The sequence below is a fragment of the Pavona decussata genome, unplaced genomic scaffold (genome assembly GCF_977016875.1).
Source record: "Pavona decussata unplaced genomic scaffold, jaPavDecu1.1 SCAFFOLD_260, whole genome shotgun sequence".
Lineage (NCBI taxonomy): Eukaryota > Metazoa > Cnidaria > Anthozoa > Scleractinia > Agariciidae > Pavona > Pavona decussata.
Window position 1 is genome coordinate 1680001 of NW_028145663.1, and position 17500 is coordinate 1697500.

General features: G+C 40.6%; 2 protein-coding genes across 2 annotated transcripts in view; both read right to left on the reverse strand.

The window, feature by feature from the left end:
• LOC146456225 (uncharacterized) overlaps positions 1-7719 on the reverse strand; it is a 45103-nt gene extending 37384 nt beyond the window's left edge. The window contains exon 1 of the mRNA XM_085093324.1: positions 6378-7719. The gene's annotated coding sequence lies outside the window, so the exon portion shown is untranslated. The remainder of the gene's footprint in view (positions 1-6377) is intronic.
• LOC146456227 (MAM and LDL-receptor class A domain-containing protein 1-like) overlaps positions 1-17500 on the reverse strand; it is a 92388-nt gene that overhangs the window by 7804 nt on the left and 67084 nt on the right. The window contains exons 27-37 of the mRNA XM_085093319.1: positions 15677-15898; positions 15440-15550; positions 15263-15352; positions 14423-14560; positions 13638-13888; positions 12829-12928; positions 10235-10330; positions 8463-8749; positions 2059-2170; positions 992-1114; positions 1-102 (exon numbers count right to left, since the gene is read on the reverse strand). The exon at positions 1-102 is cut by the window's left edge and continues 182 nt beyond it. Of these exons, the coding sequence (XP_084949445.1) occupies positions 1-102; positions 992-1114; positions 2059-2170; positions 8463-8749; positions 10235-10330; positions 12829-12928; positions 13638-13888; positions 14423-14560; positions 15263-15352; positions 15440-15550; positions 15677-15898 (1632 nt within the window). The remainder of the gene's footprint in view (positions 103-991; positions 1115-2058; positions 2171-8462; positions 8750-10234; positions 10331-12828; positions 12929-13637; positions 13889-14422; positions 14561-15262; positions 15353-15439; positions 15551-15676; positions 15899-17500) is intronic.

The window sequence follows — 17500 nt, forward strand, 5'->3', positions numbered from 1 at the left end:
AGAAACGGAAGCACTTCCATCCATGAGCATGCGTGTTGATTACCGGAGATGATAGAGAAGTGGGTAGCTTCGAGGCTCCACCGGAAAGTAAGACGAATCCACCTGACACCAGATAAAGGGAGTCAGCGTAAATCACTGATTTAAAACCTTCGTATACTACAAAGAGGCTTCCGTCTCAGGACTCTTCGAAATAGATAGTTCTCAACAGACGTCCAGAGAAACTTGGACAATGTGCAGTTTTGCTCTGTTCAGTTTGTGTTTCCGATCAGCCAAATTATCATGCAGAATTTGTGTTGATATGTAGCGAAAGCATACATATATATATTTTATTTTCACTCGAATTTGAGAGTAGCCGATAGGTAGTGTCTTCAAGTACAATTAAAAGAAATATATGTACAAAACCAAACAAATAACGAAAACAAATAACATATGAACTAGAATGCGAGAGATCTAATAGTCTTAACTACTAGTATTAACATGTCAACATTTTAAAATTACAATCTCCTTCTTAAATTTGTTAATTTCCGTACAAGTTCGTATTTTGTCTGAGAGTAAATTCCAAAGTTTTGTAGGGGTTTGCAGTTTCATTCTATTTCTAAAATGTTTCATTTTAATTCATAAACATGTAAACCATTCTTGCTTTAATAGAGGGTTTTGAGGGCAGCCATATTGGGTTATAAGTCAATGAAATGATTTCCCTTTTGGAAATAATTATATTTTTATGCAGAGCTTGTTAATTGCGTTGTTCCTCTAACATGGCCGCCGTCAAAACCCTCTATAGACAACATCCATCTGTACCTACCAATTAATCAAACAAATAAACAAACAAGGAAACGACAATAAAAACAAAAAGTAAGTCAACAAAAACAAACAAACAAACAAGCAAAAAACACTTGAGTCATAACATATTCATCTCTCGCCCCCTCAGTGTATGTGGTTTTTATGAAGCGCAATTTATAGTTTTGTTACGTTGTACAATAAACCTTCTTACCCGAGTTCTCAGATCCTTCGTGGAAGGTTTTAAGCGTCCATCCCTCTTGGGCTCGCCAATCGCAAATGCTGTGCTCAAAATAGCAGTCTGGACTTTCTATAGCTATGGTTTTAAGCGTCCATCCTATATAACGAAAAGATGGCACTCGACATTTTAAATGATACGTTTACTTAACTTTTAATGATGACACGGACTTTACTGAATTCAAGAAAGGAAATAATGAGGGAATGGATGAATGAATGATTGAATGGCCGCAAATAAAATATCTGCCTTCGAATAGAATTTTTATGCCTTTTCCCGCCTATTGTTAACATTTAATTGGGCCGAGTAGTACTGGGGCTTGGGGAAGAAGTAACTGGGATAAGGTATATACTCCCTATAGGTGCCTGAATCATTCATTTGATCAAAATGATCATGCTGTTGTCATTCGTCTAGGTTCAGGAGTGGATAAAGACGTCCTTTATAAGAATGTAAAGGAAGGTATAAAAAGGAAGAAATGAATGAATGAATGAATGAATGAATGAATGAATGAATCAACCAACCAATCAATCAATCAATCAATCAATCAATCAATCAATCAATCAATCAATCAATCAATCAATCAATCAATCAATCAATCAATCAATCAATCAATCAGTCAGTCAATCAATCAATCAATCAATTAACCAATCAGTCAATCTTTTAATAAATAAATAAATAAATCAATCAATCAATCAATCAATCAATCAATCAATCAATCAATTAATAAATAAATCAATAAAAATAAATGAGTGACCCAGTTCGAAATTAAAACAAATTCCAAAACGTTCCAACCAAGAGTCGTCAAGTTGATTATTTGGGCTGGCTCCACATCAAAATATGTTGGTGTTAGGAATGTTAGTAATCTGGAAACGTTACAAAGTGAACAATTTACATTACATAGCTTTTTTGGTTAACATCTGGAATGGTAGGAGAATAAATCTCTTAATATATAAGAAAGTGAGATTCCCGGTCCCTTCGACTCAGTGGACCAAGTTGCTGGATTGCCTTGTAAAACTAGTATAATAATCACAATTCCCTATCCTCACCCGCATTAGACTTCCAAGGAATGTGTTCACAAGGCTCTTTGCTAAAGGAGACGTCATTGATGGCGATAAATGGTCCATAAAATGATGGGCTGGATCCAACAAATTTAATCTGCTGGTGAAATCGAAAACACACATGCTAATTGTTATCTCTGCATGACTTTGTGATGTTCTAGTTTCACAAGTTGAAGATCAAGAAAAGCAATAACGACGAGGGAACTATGGTACAGTAAAATGAAAACGTGGGCGTGCATATACACCTTGATCGGCTATTACAGGTGATTGCGTTCCTTAGAGTGGAACTTCTTGTCTTCTCTTATATAAGTCCAGTGAGGGAAAAGGAAAACGATTGCTGTAGAACGCTGGTACAAGTTCTCCAATGAAAACGGATCGCTAGCATCTAAGATCAGTATTTTAATTCACCCGCACACACAGAACATTACATGACAACAACTCGACCATTAACTCGCACCTCGCTTATGAATATATAACAATCATGATAGCTTTATCCTGATTGGACAAATGGTGCATAATCATGCTTGAACACTACATCCCTCCTTTTCTTAAACGAAACCTAATCAACGCTACGTATCAGGGCTAAACAAAAGAAAAAACGAAAGCCTTATAATTAGATTCGTTACAAGCAAACAAAACAAAACAAAATCTAGCTTAGCAGTCACGATATAAGCGGAATAAACACTTAATGGCATAATATTGTCCTTGAACCGCAAACTAATTCCTTAACGATAAAACAAAGTCATTGAACCGCGAAGGTCTTTGGACTTGGCGAGTAGACCTACGAACAAGATTCGGGCGGACTTCCGGTTCTGGCAGTTTACGTCCATTTTGTCCTTCATCTCGTCCGTTGTCTCTTTCTGCTGGCTCTGGACGCTGTCTGTCTCCCTCACGATCAGCTGTTTTTGCTGGCCCTGGCTCCTGTCCATCTCCTTCACGATCAGCTGAACTGAACACCGCCATCAATGGTTACGGACGCGGACGCACCCTCCGGTACATTGTATTTCTTGACAAACGCAGTGTTGCGCTTGAACTCCACTCCCACGTCATTCCTGACAGTTACCTTACTTCCGGTCTTCTGAACGACCTTAAATGGACTGGGATGAAAATTGCTTCACAACTTGTTCGATTTTTCTGCTTTTAGAAGCACTGCATCGCCGACTCTGATTGACTTAGGGACAGCGCCTCTCTTGTCGTCCGCATATTTCTTCCCTTTCAATTTGTTCGACCAGTCTTTGTCGCGTGTTTCTTCCCGTGAAACGTCCACCGTCTCTCTTCTCAGTTCCGGTAGTTTGGACCGCATCTCTCTTCCAAACATCAAAGAGAAGGGTGTGGTCCCGGTTGTAACCAATTCAGCGCGCAGCTTCTTCTCCAAATGTGCGATCCGCAGACACTTGAGCAAAGAACGATTCTGACGCTCGACCTCACCATTGGCCTGCGGCCATAATGGAGTAGTCCTTCGATGTTCAACACCATGACTACGTAGAAACGTCTCGAACTCCTGGGACACAAATTGTGGACCGTTATCTGTCCTCAGGGAAAACGGAACACCAAATCTCGCAAACATCGGGGAGATTGCTTCAATAATCTTTGCGCTCGTGGTAGACTTGAAGATAGCCACTTCCAGAAGTCTGCTGAAATAATCAACCACCACCAAAATACTTTCTCCCGAGGGCAGGGGACTTAGCAGGTCTGCACTGCAATCTTGCCACAGGAGGCAACACACGAGACATCGGCTCAGGTGGGTCGTAACCTGAAGTAACCTGACGGCCATGGCGCACCTTGCACACCTTTTCTGCGACCTTGTCCATTCCCGGCCACCAAACTTTATTGCGAATTCGATATTTCGTCTTAACCATCCCCTGATAGCCTTTGTGCGCCAATCTCACGACCTTGTCCCGTAGGACCCTGGGAACTACAATCCTAGTACCACGAAGCAAAATTTCACCATAAATACACAATTCGTCCTTTATAGGAATGTACGAGGAGAGTGTGCAACGTTCCCAGTTACCAGAACGTACACAGTTCTTCACTTGACATAGTTCCTCATCATTGTAAGACGCCTCCTCAATTTCTCTCGGTGACAAAGCAACAGGCACGCTGTTCTCTACGATGGTTTAGACGAAGTCATATTTTTTCGCCACCGTCACATGACTCCACAGAGTTTAACCTGGATAAGGCATCAGCAATATTCGTCTTCCCTGGTCGGTACACCACTGTAAAGTTGAATCCTTGTAAGCGCAACACCCATCTCTCAATTCGCGCGCAAGGCTTTGACGTGCGCGAATATATGCGCTCTAAAGGTTTAAGATGTTTCCAGTTCAAAAGTTTCACCAGTAACGTACATGCTGAATCGTTCGCACGCCCAGACCAATGCCAGTGCTTCCTTTTCAGTCTGACTGTAACAACATTCCACATCAGGCAAGCTTCTGGACGCATAGGAAATGACTCTCCACACGCCTCCCTGCTGTTGCGTCAGAACTGCCCCTAAAGCCACTGGGGACGCATCAGCAACAATTCTTGTCCTGCAGCCACCTGATAATAAGCCAGTGTCTCGGCTTGTGTAATCAGCTTCTTCAACTCTTGAAATGATCTCTGCTGTTCCGCACCCCACTTGAACGTAACGCCCTTCCTGGTCAACTCCTGAATGGGCTTGGCTATGGATGCTAGGTCTGGCATGAACTTCGCTGAATACTGGACCAAACCCATGAAAGATCGAACTTCACTTGTGTCCTTGGGAGGTCTTGCGTCTCTAAGAGCAGCCACTTTCTCTTCACTTGGATTAACTCTGTTACTTGTCAGTTCATGACCGAAGTACATGAGCTTTGTCAGTCTAAACTGGCACTTGTCTCCATTCACAGTCAGCCCCACTTCACTCAGCCTGCCAAGCACTACAAACAAACGTACATCATGCTCCTCTATGTCCTTGGCATGAACAATGAGATCACCAGCAATGTTCGCAACTCCCGCACAACCCTTCAAACATCACGGATAATTTGTTGGTATTTCTCCGGTGCTGATGTCACACCAAACATTAACTGCTTGTATCGGTACAGCCCGCGATGCGTGACAAACGTTGTGACGTGTCGACTCTCTTTACTGAGCAGAATCTGATGAAAACCCCACTTGAGATCAATTTTGCTGAAGACGGTACTTCCGTTTAAATCATGTAGAAGCTCCTCCACCGTTGGAATCGGATGCCGTTCTCGAACAATTGCCTCATTTGCACGGCGCATGTCCACGCAGACCCTCACGTCTCCGTCTCCTTTAGGTACAACTACCAAAGGTGAAACCCATCCCGACGGCCCCTCAGGTACTTCTTGTATCATGTCCAGCTCCAGTAGTTTGTCAAGCTTCTTATCGACCTTTTCCCGCAACCCGAACGGAATTCTACGCACATGCTGTGCTACAGGCTTCACAGTGTCGTCAATGTGCAGTTTCAGCTCATACCCCTTTTAGAGACCAACACCCGAAAACAAACTGCTGTATCTCTCACGGATATCACACTCCGCTCGCCCGCTCAAATTATTTGCCTGGAAAGGACCGATGTGTAAGACACCAAGCTTCTCTGTGGTTCCCCGACCTAGAAGCGTTCGCCCATTGCCCTTGTCAACCACGAAGTCAGCCGTACAACCATTACTTCTGCCCGAGAGCATAACATCTGCAGTGAAAGTGCCCAGAGTTGGTAATGGTTCTGTGCCACCATAAGCGAAAAGTGCCTTAGCTGACTTGCGAGACTCGCACCTGATTCCTCTCTGCTTCAACAAGTCCCAGGTTTGCTGACTCACCACATTGCAAGCAGCCTCTGAATCGATAAGGACAACCGCTAAATCCACTCCTCCGATGATCAGAGTTACCAAACCACTACCTTGTTCACTTGGTCGATGCACTGTTCTACCAAGAATGCATACTCAGGACTCCGTTGAACTGGTCCGGTAAATTGTTCACCATCATCTCCGCCAACCACTTGGTTTATTTCTCTTGTTCTTCCAGGTCTAAATCTTCCTCCACCAGCAGTACTTCTACCTCTACGGGTTTGACCTCCGCCCCCACTAGCCGCACCTCTGCCCCGACCGGTAACACCTCGGCCTCCACTTGTAGAACCTCTAAACTCACCCCTAGTACGACCTTGAAGCTGTGGATACTGGGATAAAATAATCATCTAGCACTTTCATCGTGGCCTCGAAAGTAGTAATCTCGTCCTCGCAGACCAGTGTACGTACATCCATCCATCCATCCATCCATCCATCCATCCATCCATCCATCCGTCCGTACGTACGTACGTACGTACGTACGTACGTACGTACATACATACATACATACAAACATACTTTATTTGATCTCGCAGGTTAAAAAGACTGGCAGCCGTTGGCTGATCTGGACCTGCGTTACTAATTTACAATAATTACAACTAATAAAAGAGAAAAAAATATTATATATAAAAGACCAAATATGTACAATGTACGAGTAAAGAGAAAGAAAAAAGATAAAAATAAAGTAAAAAAAATTGAACTAGATTGAGTAAATGCGTATTAGTGTCAATAATAATAGAAGTGATGTGATTTATTTGTGATCAGTGAGCTCTCCTTTTCAAAGGTGAAATTGTTAATAAATTTGGAGAGTTGCTTTAGACGATTTTTAAACGTAGTGACATTATCGTAGTCTTTAACGCTGCTAGGGAGTGAGTTCCAGATCATAGTTCCTCTGTGTCGAAGAGAAAGTCTGCCTATTTCCTTTTTGGGTTTGTCCAGTACCAGTTGTTTGGATCGTCGAGAGTCATACTTTATCGCTTTCACAGGAAACAGTTCAGTTATTTGTGTTGGGCCAGCTTGATAGAAAGCTTGGTGGACGTGTTTTAGTACAGCTTTTTTATACATGTATGATAGTGGAAGCCAATTGGCTTTTTGAAAGATACAGGTGTTATCTCGGTCGCGTGGTAGGTCATGAATAAGCCTGGCTGCTTTTGTGTGGATCTCCTCTAGTTTATTGAAAAGCGGTGCGGTACATCCACCCCATACTGGGATGCAATAGGTAACTCCTGGTACAACTGTTTTGAAATAGATTTTCTCGAGTACTTTGGGGGGAAGGCGAGGCACTCTCCTCAAAGCTTCAAGCTTTTTCCTGTAACTCTTACATAATCCATCGATGTGAGGTGACCAGGACAATTTATTGTCCATTTCCACTCCTAAGCAGCAGGTGGAGTTTACAAAATCAATACTGTTTTCTTCGTATCGGAGTTCTTGAAGGGGGCCGATTAGAGTTTTTGTGGACAGGAGCATTGCTTCACTTTTGCCATTATGAATCGAGAGTCTGTGTCTTTGTGACCACCTGTAAATTTGTTAAAAAATTAAGTTCAGGCGCTGGGTAACAGTATCAAAGTTGTCGCCAATGCAGTAAGCGGTGGTATCGTCTGCATACATCTCGACCTCACCTTCGGTAACAGCGTCGGGCAGGTCATTTACGTAAATCGAATACAGCCTTGGTCCCAATAAGGAACCTTGTGGAAATCCGTAATTTATAGGTTTTGTTGAAGAGGATGAGCCATTTACTGTGGTGAACTGAGATCTGTCTTTTAGATAGTCCAGTATCCATTTGTAAGAGTCGCCCATAATTCCAACTGCTTGGAGTTTGAGGGGAAGTAGCTCGTCCGAGATGATAGTGTCAAAGGCCTTCCTGAAGTCGATAAATATCGCGTCAACAATTTTATTGTCGTCCAGCGCAGCTCTCCATCTTTCGGTCATATATTTCTTGGACGTCAACACCCGCCGCATGCAACAATAGAGCTCGTTTTTGTGCGTCGTCCATAACTCCCTTTCCGGTAAGATATAACTTAAATGAGCGCTTCCACTTCCTCCACCGTTGACTCAAACCGTGCGGATCACCTTTCGTATCGAACGCCGCCAACGAACCGACATGCAACGAAACCATCAACAAACCACTCGACTCCATTCTGCTACTTGATTCCAATTCACCACCCGGCATCTTTAACCGCTTAACCGTTAAATTAATGACCCGTCGATTCTCGAATTAATCCCTGAATTAAAAATCCTCGTCGCCAATGTAGAACGCTGGTACAAGTTCTCCAATGAAAACGGAGCGCCAGCATCTAAGATCAGTATTTTAATTCCCGCACACACAGAACATTACATGACAACAACTCGACCGTTAACTCGCACCTCGCTTATGAATATATTACAATCATAATAGCTTTATCCTGATTGGACAAATGGTGCATAATCATGCTTGAATACTACAATTGCGTATTCCAAGAAGCTTAACTTTGTGAAAAGTAATCTCTCAACTTCTTCTTCAGTGGTGTTAAGAATTTGATTGATACATTGAAATTTTATAACATTGAACAAAATGGGTGCGTATTCTTGGTGTACACTTACCTTCGCATTCGAGAGATTTCTGGGCAATGGAATCTGTATATACCGCGTCTCATTTGTCACTTTATCCTCCAAGAAAACCTGATTAGTTGTCTCTCCCTGCAGTAGGACAGTTAGCGATACTGTGCAATCAAGATTAAAAACATAGCACAGGAATAGGAATCTGTACTTCCAGCCAATGTTGAACGAGAAACGGAAGCACTTCCATTCATGAGCATGTGTGTTGATTACCGGAGATGATAGAGAAGTGGGTAGCTTCGAGGCTCCACCGGAAAGTAAGACGAATCCACCTGACACCAGATAAAGGGAGTCAGCGTAAATCACTGATTTAAAACCTTCGTATACTACAAAGAGGCTTCCGTCTCAGGACTCTTCGAAATAGATAGTTCTCAACAGACGTCCGGAGAAACTTGGACAATGTGCAGTTTTGCTCTGTTCAGTTTGTGTTTCCGATCAATCAAATTATCATGCAGAATTTGTGTTGATATGTAGCGAAAGCATACATATATATTCTCGGTTTTCACTGTCACGCCATTGAAAAAAAAAATCGAAACCATTCCATGAATGAAGTCAAGAAATTGACATGGTATAGAGGATAAATAAATAAGGCATCTGTCCAAGTGTCAGGTCTGTGCGGCATTCCCTACTGGAGTTATTTGACAAAATGTTCCACATAAATTTATAGAGCTTAGTATGGAGACGCCATGTTTGTGTCCCTCTGAGGGACACAAACATGGCGGCCGGAAATACGAAAAAACATCTGGAGTTCACTTTTGCCAGAAAAGAGGTTTGTTTGCCCTTGTGAATTTTCGAATGTTTAGCTTAATATTTCTCCTCAAACTTAAATTGTTTAGAATGCTGAAAATTACCCGAAGAGTCATTTTTAAGATACGGAAAAGCTCTGTCACGGCCGTCCTCCTTATGTCACGCACGATGGAAACTCGGAAATTGAAACCGTTCTATTTTCAAAAGGAAGCACGACATCGAGCTAAGAAATTGTGAACAGACATATTTTTAGGTAATCTTTCCTTGAATGAAGGTAAAAATTTTGTAGGCCTCCCAGTTTTGAATTCTAGAATTTGGTGACGTCACGTGAAAACCAAGAATAGTTTATTTTCACTCGAATTTGAGAGTAGCCGATGGGTAGTGTCTTCAAGTACAATTAAAAGAAATATATGTACAAAACCAAACAAAAAACGAAAACAAATAACATGTGAACTAGAATGCGAGAGATCTAATAGTCTTAACTACTAGTATTAACATGTCAACATTTAAATATTACAATCTCTTTCTTTAATATGTTAATTTCCGTACAAGTTCGTATTTTGTCTGAGAGTAAATTCCAAATTTTTGTAGAGTTTTGCGGTTTCATTCTATTTCTAAAATGTTTCATTTTAATTCATAAACATTCAGAACATTCTTGTTTTAATAGAGGGTTTTGAGGGCAGCCATATTGGGTTATAAGTCAATGAAATGATTTCCCTTTTGGAAATAATTATATTTTTAAGCAGAGCTTGTTAATTGCGTTGTTCCTCCAACATGGCCGCCGTCAAAACCCTCTATAGACAACACCCATCCGTACCTACCAATTAATCAAACAAATAAACAAACAAGGAAACGTCAATAAAAACAAAAAGTAAGTCAACAAAAACAAACAAACAAACAAGCAAAAAACACTTGAGTCATAACATATTCATCTCCCGCCCCCTCAGTGTATGTGGTTTTTATGAAGCGCAATTTATAGTTTTGTTACGTTGTACAATAAACCTTCTTACCCGAGTTCTCAGATCCTTCGTGGAAGGTTTTAAGCGTCCATCCCTCTTGGGCTCGCCAATCGCAAATGCTGTCCTCAAAATAGCAGTCTGGACTTTCTATTTTTAACGAAAAGATGGCATTCGGCATTATAAATGATACCTTTACTTAAGTTTTGATGATGACACGGACTTTGCTGAATTAAAGAAAGAAAATAATGAGGGAATGGATGAATGAATGATTGAACGGCCGAAAATAAAATATCTGCCTGCGAATAGAATTTTTATGCCTTTTCCCTCCTTTTGTTAACATTTAATTGGGCCGAGTAGTACTGGGGCTTGGGGAAGAAGTAACTGGGATAAGGTATATACCCCCTATAGGTGCCTGAATCATTCATTTGATCAAAATGATGATGCTGTTGTCATTCGTCTAGGTTCAGGAGTGGATAAAGACGTCCTTTATAAGAATGTAAGCGAAGGCATAAAAAGGAAGAAATGAATTAATGAATGAATGAGTGATCAATCAATCAATCAATCAATCAATCAATCGATCGGTCAATCAATCAATCAACCAATCTTTTAATAAATAAATAAATAAATAAATAAATAAATAAATAAATGAATAAATAAATAAATAAATAAATAATTAAGGTGATCAACGCTAATGAGTGACCCTGTTCGAAATTACAACAAATTCAAAAACGTTCCCACCAAGAGTGGTCAAGTTGAATTGGAAAAAAATAGCATCATTATATATAGATTACTTCATGGAAAGTGCGCGCGTACGGTGTTTACGCACGAGTTGTTGACGTATCAGAAATCGAACGAGTGAGAGCAGCAAACGAGTGAGATTTCTGATACAAAACAACGAGTGCGTAAACACCGTAGAAAGCACTTTCCATGCTGTAATTTGTTTATTTTATACATACTGAGATTTTTCCGCGCTGAACAGGTTTGGTAAACATGTACACATAGCTCTCAAGTGTTTTAATTGTTATAATGAAAGTACACAAAATGAAAGAACACGAAAATATCACTTTATTTCAAAAATGAAAACAACAACAGCTAAATGGTTGAAGAGAGACTATTTATACGGTAATTTTCGTGTCTTATATCAGTTTACACATCGAATATCAAGAATTTTCACACAAGTACAAAAATAAAGTATACGAATAAGAACTGAGGATATGTAATGTAACCACACTAAAACCGTCTATTGCAAGGGAGGGCTATCTTCATCCGAAGGATCTAACATACGTTTCACACGCTTAAAGGTGTGCTTTTATGTTGCTGAGTTTGCATTAGGTGACTGATTTACTGTGTTTATGGAAATGAAATGTTGAAGTGTCCTCCATGAAAGACTGCTCCGCGAAATACACTTTCTCCATGCATCGTAGGACTCCTTGATGACTGAAAACTACAAGACAGAGTTTTAGCTTCACTCTCTGTAGCCAATGCTTGATGAAGTTTTGTAGCACGTTCAGTCGAGATCGCACTCAGTATTCTTGACATGATTTTTTGCTTGCTGAGATATGTGGCTATATTATTGTTAATGCTTTGGACATTTCTGTGGCCTGAGAGCTGCGTTATGTGACTAGGAGGTATGTCGTTGTCGTTTAGTTTTTGTATCATGCGTTTATGAGCGCTGTGATTTGTCAGTCGTTTACTTGAAAGGCCATCTTTTTCCGCCATGGTTTTTATCAAACAGTTCAATTTGTTCTGACCCATTGCACTTGATTAAAAATACACTTTATTTGACGAAGGTCTTTTTGTGTAATTTATTCCGAGATAGTATGGCGCATCAAGTTTATTCATCTCGTCAGGTCGCTTTTCGGAATAAATCTTGTAAACGGCAACTGGATCTCTTTCAGGTGGACCGTTTGCTGCTGCCAAGGCCTTCGGTTTAACAGCTCTGACATTACGAGGTTCCGCTCCCGTTCTAGTTTTTGTTTGCCGTTCAGAATACTCTAAGTATTCAGTTACGTCAGCTTCCATGTGAAGTTGCACGTCGCCCCAAGTCATGCATCGCTGCCGACGTTCTTCACAGCCGCTCAAGCCAAAATGTAACGAATTGAAAAGCCACACTGTGTTTAGCAAAGCTTCGGCATTTGAGATTCCGTGCGTTCTTTTTAATTAAATACCGGTTGAAACTTGGAAACAACCCCCGAAGGCTTGATGGTTCATAAACTTGGCCATCTTTTCTTTTCACACTAACAACGAATTCACTAACGTAGCGGTTGAGCTCTTCTGGTTGAATTTCTTCAATCAATTTTCTTTGTTCTTTTTTCTCCAGCAGAAATGCTGTAAGTAGCTTCACATCCCGCTGCGAAAAAGCCGAAATTCTGGCGAGCGAGAAATCTAGAGCCGTAAAAAAGCTGGCGCCATCGACAAAGCTACCACGTTCATTGAAAATGTTGATTCGTTTTGACAGCCGCTTTCTGATTGGACGAAACGGGTTTCCCACGTGTGAGAAAGTCGTTTCGCTGTTATCATTGGCTGTGAGAATTTCCGAACCGGGTTTTCAACAGATCATTTCTATCTGTAAGTCTCAGTATGTATGAAATAAATTCATTCTTTCATCAGTTCGCAGTTTTATTAGTTAATTGTAGTTTACATACTTTGTTCTATAATTGTGTCGCAGGTTCCATCTAACACCATCAAGTCGTCTACTGCAATGTCGCCCTGATTTCCGTCACCGACTGTTCCTTCCAATACAATCTGTGAGGAGAGTACAAAATATAGACTGATGAAGCTATGCCATTAGAAAGTAGCAGGAGCGAGCAGGCCACGATTAAACTGTGATTGTCGCTGAAATGCTGTAAAAAACTCACGGTCCAACCTAGGCATGACTACGAAAATGTTCCCTACAAGGAGATTCTATGAAATAAATGTGATGTTGTATTTCAAGCCTGGCGAATGAATGAGAAATCCTAGCAGTATGCAGGATGTTTGTCCCATGCCATGAACCTAGTTTAATGGCCTTAGCTCCCACGAGTCTCCTGTAGCTCAGTGGTAGAGTATCCGAACTAGTAATCGGAAGGTCTTAGGTTCGACTCCTGATAGGAGCACTCTGATTTTTTTCCGAGTATGCCTGTGTCACTTTCTGGAATACTACATCATTCTCAGGAAGATTCTACTTGACAGCTTTGGGAAGTAACAGACGACACGGTAACACACTCCCTTCCCGAGTAAATGTAGTTATTTACCAGCCAGCTGTGAGGGCAAGAAGATTCAAGAATGGCGTCTCTTGCGGAAAATATAAATTGACTTTACGTGAAGTCAAGCTTTCGAAGCCTTGACACATCGTTCTCAATTGTTTTGAATTTCTTTTTGCTCTTGAAATAGAAAAAGGAACAAAAGCATTCGCAGATAGTGAGATGTTCGCTGTACAAACGTAAGAAAATCTTTACTAGTGTTACAAGCTTACTTTGTAAAAACTTGGGCTATTAAGAGTCTTTTGTCCAAATCTCCAAAGGTTCCCTTTATCGCCAGATAATCTCCACACGAGGGTCTCTGATTGGTTGGTTTTTAAGTACACGATTAGGTTACCAATGTCTGCCCCATGCATGTGATACCAAAACTGGAAACAAACTGTCTCATGGGGTTCTATCCAGCCGCTAAGTAGCCTCGCCTTCTCTCCGGGACTCCTTTGAGATGCTTCAATAAAGATGTACGACCCTATCAAAAAAACATTTAAAAACCAAAGCATAAGTGTGAAAAAAAAATAATAATAATAACCTAAGCTTTGCCAAGGTCGACTGGCTACTAGCACTACCGCTAATAACAAAATAGAATCTCTCACAAGTAGAAACTTCCGAATATAAAATTCAGCAAAGGTTTATGTTTTCTCCGGCCAACAGCTGTCTCAGTGGATGTTTTAGAAAGCATAGAAGAGGTTTAATTTAAAAGCACACGTTCCTCAGTTGAAGTCGCTGGGTTATGACGCCCAGATTTGTTTTACATGGTTGGTTAACTGTCGTCAATGTAATACTTGAGTTTAAGATTTCAGGTGTAAGTTTTGAACATCACAAATTGTACGATGCTTGTTGTTTTCACGTTATCAAGGTTTTTATTCGAAACATTCAAGTCCAAGGCACCAGAGCAAGCTAGCATTATTATTGAGGCAAGGTGACAACTTTGTATATTCTTCCTATGAATTGAAGACATCAAAAGAGACACTCTATCAAGCAAATGCTCTTCTTGTGTCATTACCATCCTTTGTGAACAAGGTATGATCGTAGCTCGGTCCAGTGTTTTCTGTTCGTGTTTGACCCGAGTTCACGGTCCAATAAAATGAAGCATTCTTATCATGTTTCCATCCGCAAAGATCATTTTGGAAATTACAATGACCTATGAAAGAGAATTTGAAAAGGAACTAATATTATAATAACCAAGGGATTTAGATCAATAGTTCATTCACCTGTGCAATAATCATTGGGCAAAACATTTTCGAACGTTTGTTCTTCAGGAGTCATGATTTAGGCTTGCCTTAATTATCCCTGGCTGAAGTTCCTCGTAAGTTTATGATACTTTCATTTCACCAAAAAAAGAATATTCATGTGTCAGGTATGCCTGTGGAGCAGCAAAGTCTGTTATCATCCGTAAGAATACGATAATATTGTCAGTATATCATGGTTAACTTTGAAATAACTTCTTCTCCGTTAACTTGCCTACTTCTACATGTAGAAGCTGCGGCATAAAACAACAACAAGGTAGGGGAAGAATGACTGAACAACACCAAAAAATAGCTCAATCGTCCAACGCTGCTCTAGTTTCGAATTATTGGAAAAGGGTAAAACAATGGGAGGAGCGGGTAGAGCTCGGGGCTCTTTATTCTACTCCTCCCGATTTAAGCGCCGTTCCTTGGCATCCCTAGTTCGTATGAGTTTTGCTATTGCCACTGATACAGCTTTGGAGAAATTTTTCTACATTTTGAACTTTCCGCATTCCCCAAAATGCTCCTACAAAACGAGACCCCTTCCTTCCAAGGCTCCTGTGATATACCCCTCGGCTTCAACTAAAGAGGAATGATTTCCAGCAAACTACTTTTACCTCTGTATGATCTAGTACATCTTTTATAATCGGATGACGACCGATTTTCAGAAGAACATGATAAATCGTTCAGATGACACTTCCCGGATCCTGTGAAGCAATTAAAAGTGGATGAGCAAAGCGCACAGAAGCAGAACACAGAAAGTTATCTCAGTAAACGGAACACAAATAAATTACCGCATATAGACGGTGTGTTCGTTCCATCTTGGCAGAACCACTTTTGATTGCATGTTTTTGACCATGAAATACACGAACCGTCCAGACACTGATGATCCCGACAAGGATTTTCTGCAAAAAAATGCTCAGAATGAATTCTTTACAGGTTACGGATGGGATGACAGTGTACTTTATAGCGGATAAAAATGACAACGGAGGTTTAATTATAAGCTAGCATATTTCTAACGGCCAACATACGACAGTTGTTTTCATCATCTCCTCCAGGACATTCTTTTCTGTCGTTACACAAAGCAGTCACCAACAGGCAGCTTCCACCCTGACAAGCAAACTTGTGGAAAGGACATGCGCAGTTCTTCTCGTCTGAACCATCCTTACACGCATGGTCGCCATCACAAAGGAGGTTCCTCGTGACGCACTCACCATTAGTGCATGGAAATTGGTCAGGATTACAACTGAAACCTGAATAGAAAGTTGGCTTAGAGCGCTTTTCAGCATGATGCAGTCGTGTGGAAAGTAACTCGCTTTACCAAACTGAGACCAGTTTAAAAAATTTTGGCACTTTCTCGAACAATTTCAATTAAATCCGAAACCAGGGGTGTTTTTTCGCATGCATGTTCTTGTGTTTCACATGAGAGGCATTTGGCTCGAAGTTTATTGATTCGTGTTGTTTATGTCTGTTAGCTGGAGTGATCACTTTGGTTTTGGCTCAAAACAGCTTGAAATTACTCGACTGGTTAAGTAAAAATGTGCTTGATATACAAGCTCCTAGATGATTTCAAGGACGTCTAACTGTTCAAGTTCAAGCCCAGATGGTAATGGCTCGTATATTTTATGCAGAGGAAAAGGGTGAGTTGCTACTCACTATTCAGTGTCAATGCCGTTCAAGTGGAACTTTTATGTATTGCTGCGATAATAAACTGTTACCACACTCCCCTGAGCACATTTTCGAACAAGAGCCAGCCAAACCCATAATAGGCCATTTTACAGTCGTGTACTTAGTTACCTGGCCCCAGTTGTTCAAAGGGTGGATAACTTTAGCCACTGGATAGTTCGCTATCCGGAAGATAAAATATGTGCAAGATTTTCCCGATAGTCCTATAATTTGTGAATAGAGTAGAAGCATATGTCAAATTTAAGAAAGGGATGGTGTTGAAAACTTGCCAGAAGCAATGGTTGGAGTACATTTGCTACTCTGGATAGCGACTTATCCAGTGGATAAAGTTACCCGCTCTTTGAACAACTGGGCCCGGTTGTTGGAAAGCCAATTAACGCTAATCCTCGATTAAAAGTTAATCTAGGTTTTCATCTCGCTCGTTTTAAATGGTTTAAAAGGCTAATTTCAAGCTAAAGGTTAAGGAAAGTCTAAGGCAAAACCGAGGGACCAAAATCTTTTGGGATAATCTTTATTGATTGTTAATTAAACTCGCATCAAAGATCACGTTAATCTGGGATTAGCTTAATCGGGCTTTGAACAACTGAGCCCTGGGGCCTGGCCTTGGATTGGAGGTGAGGCTGGTCGTGACCTTGTTTTGATACAAACCTCGTTGCTTTTCATTTGTAAATGCTAAAAAGTTAGCATAAGAACAGCATGATCCACATATGAAAAGCAGTAAGGTTTGTATCAAAACAAGGTCAGGACACTAAGCCACAGCTGTAAAAAGGGCAATTACTTTCAAAATGCACTGAGTCCTTATACATGATGGCCCTCACACCATTAGGACTTACACTGAACAATTTGCAATACTTTTCAGGGCCCGAAACCGTGGAATAACCTGCCTTTTGATATTAAAACAACACAAAACACAAGAGGATTTCATGAAAACAGCATATAAATAACATTTAGCTGAAACTCAACATTGTCCCTAAACCATGAACCGCGTCTCATGCGGCACTATTCTAAATCATTAATAGCCGTGTGTACGCCAAGCTAATTTAGTTTACATGGGCATCCTCATCTAGATTAACTCTATATAATGTTATTGTTACGTGAAAAAATCCAATAAATAACAAATTAAAGAATAACATTTACAACGAGAACATCACAACATTACAACATCCAGA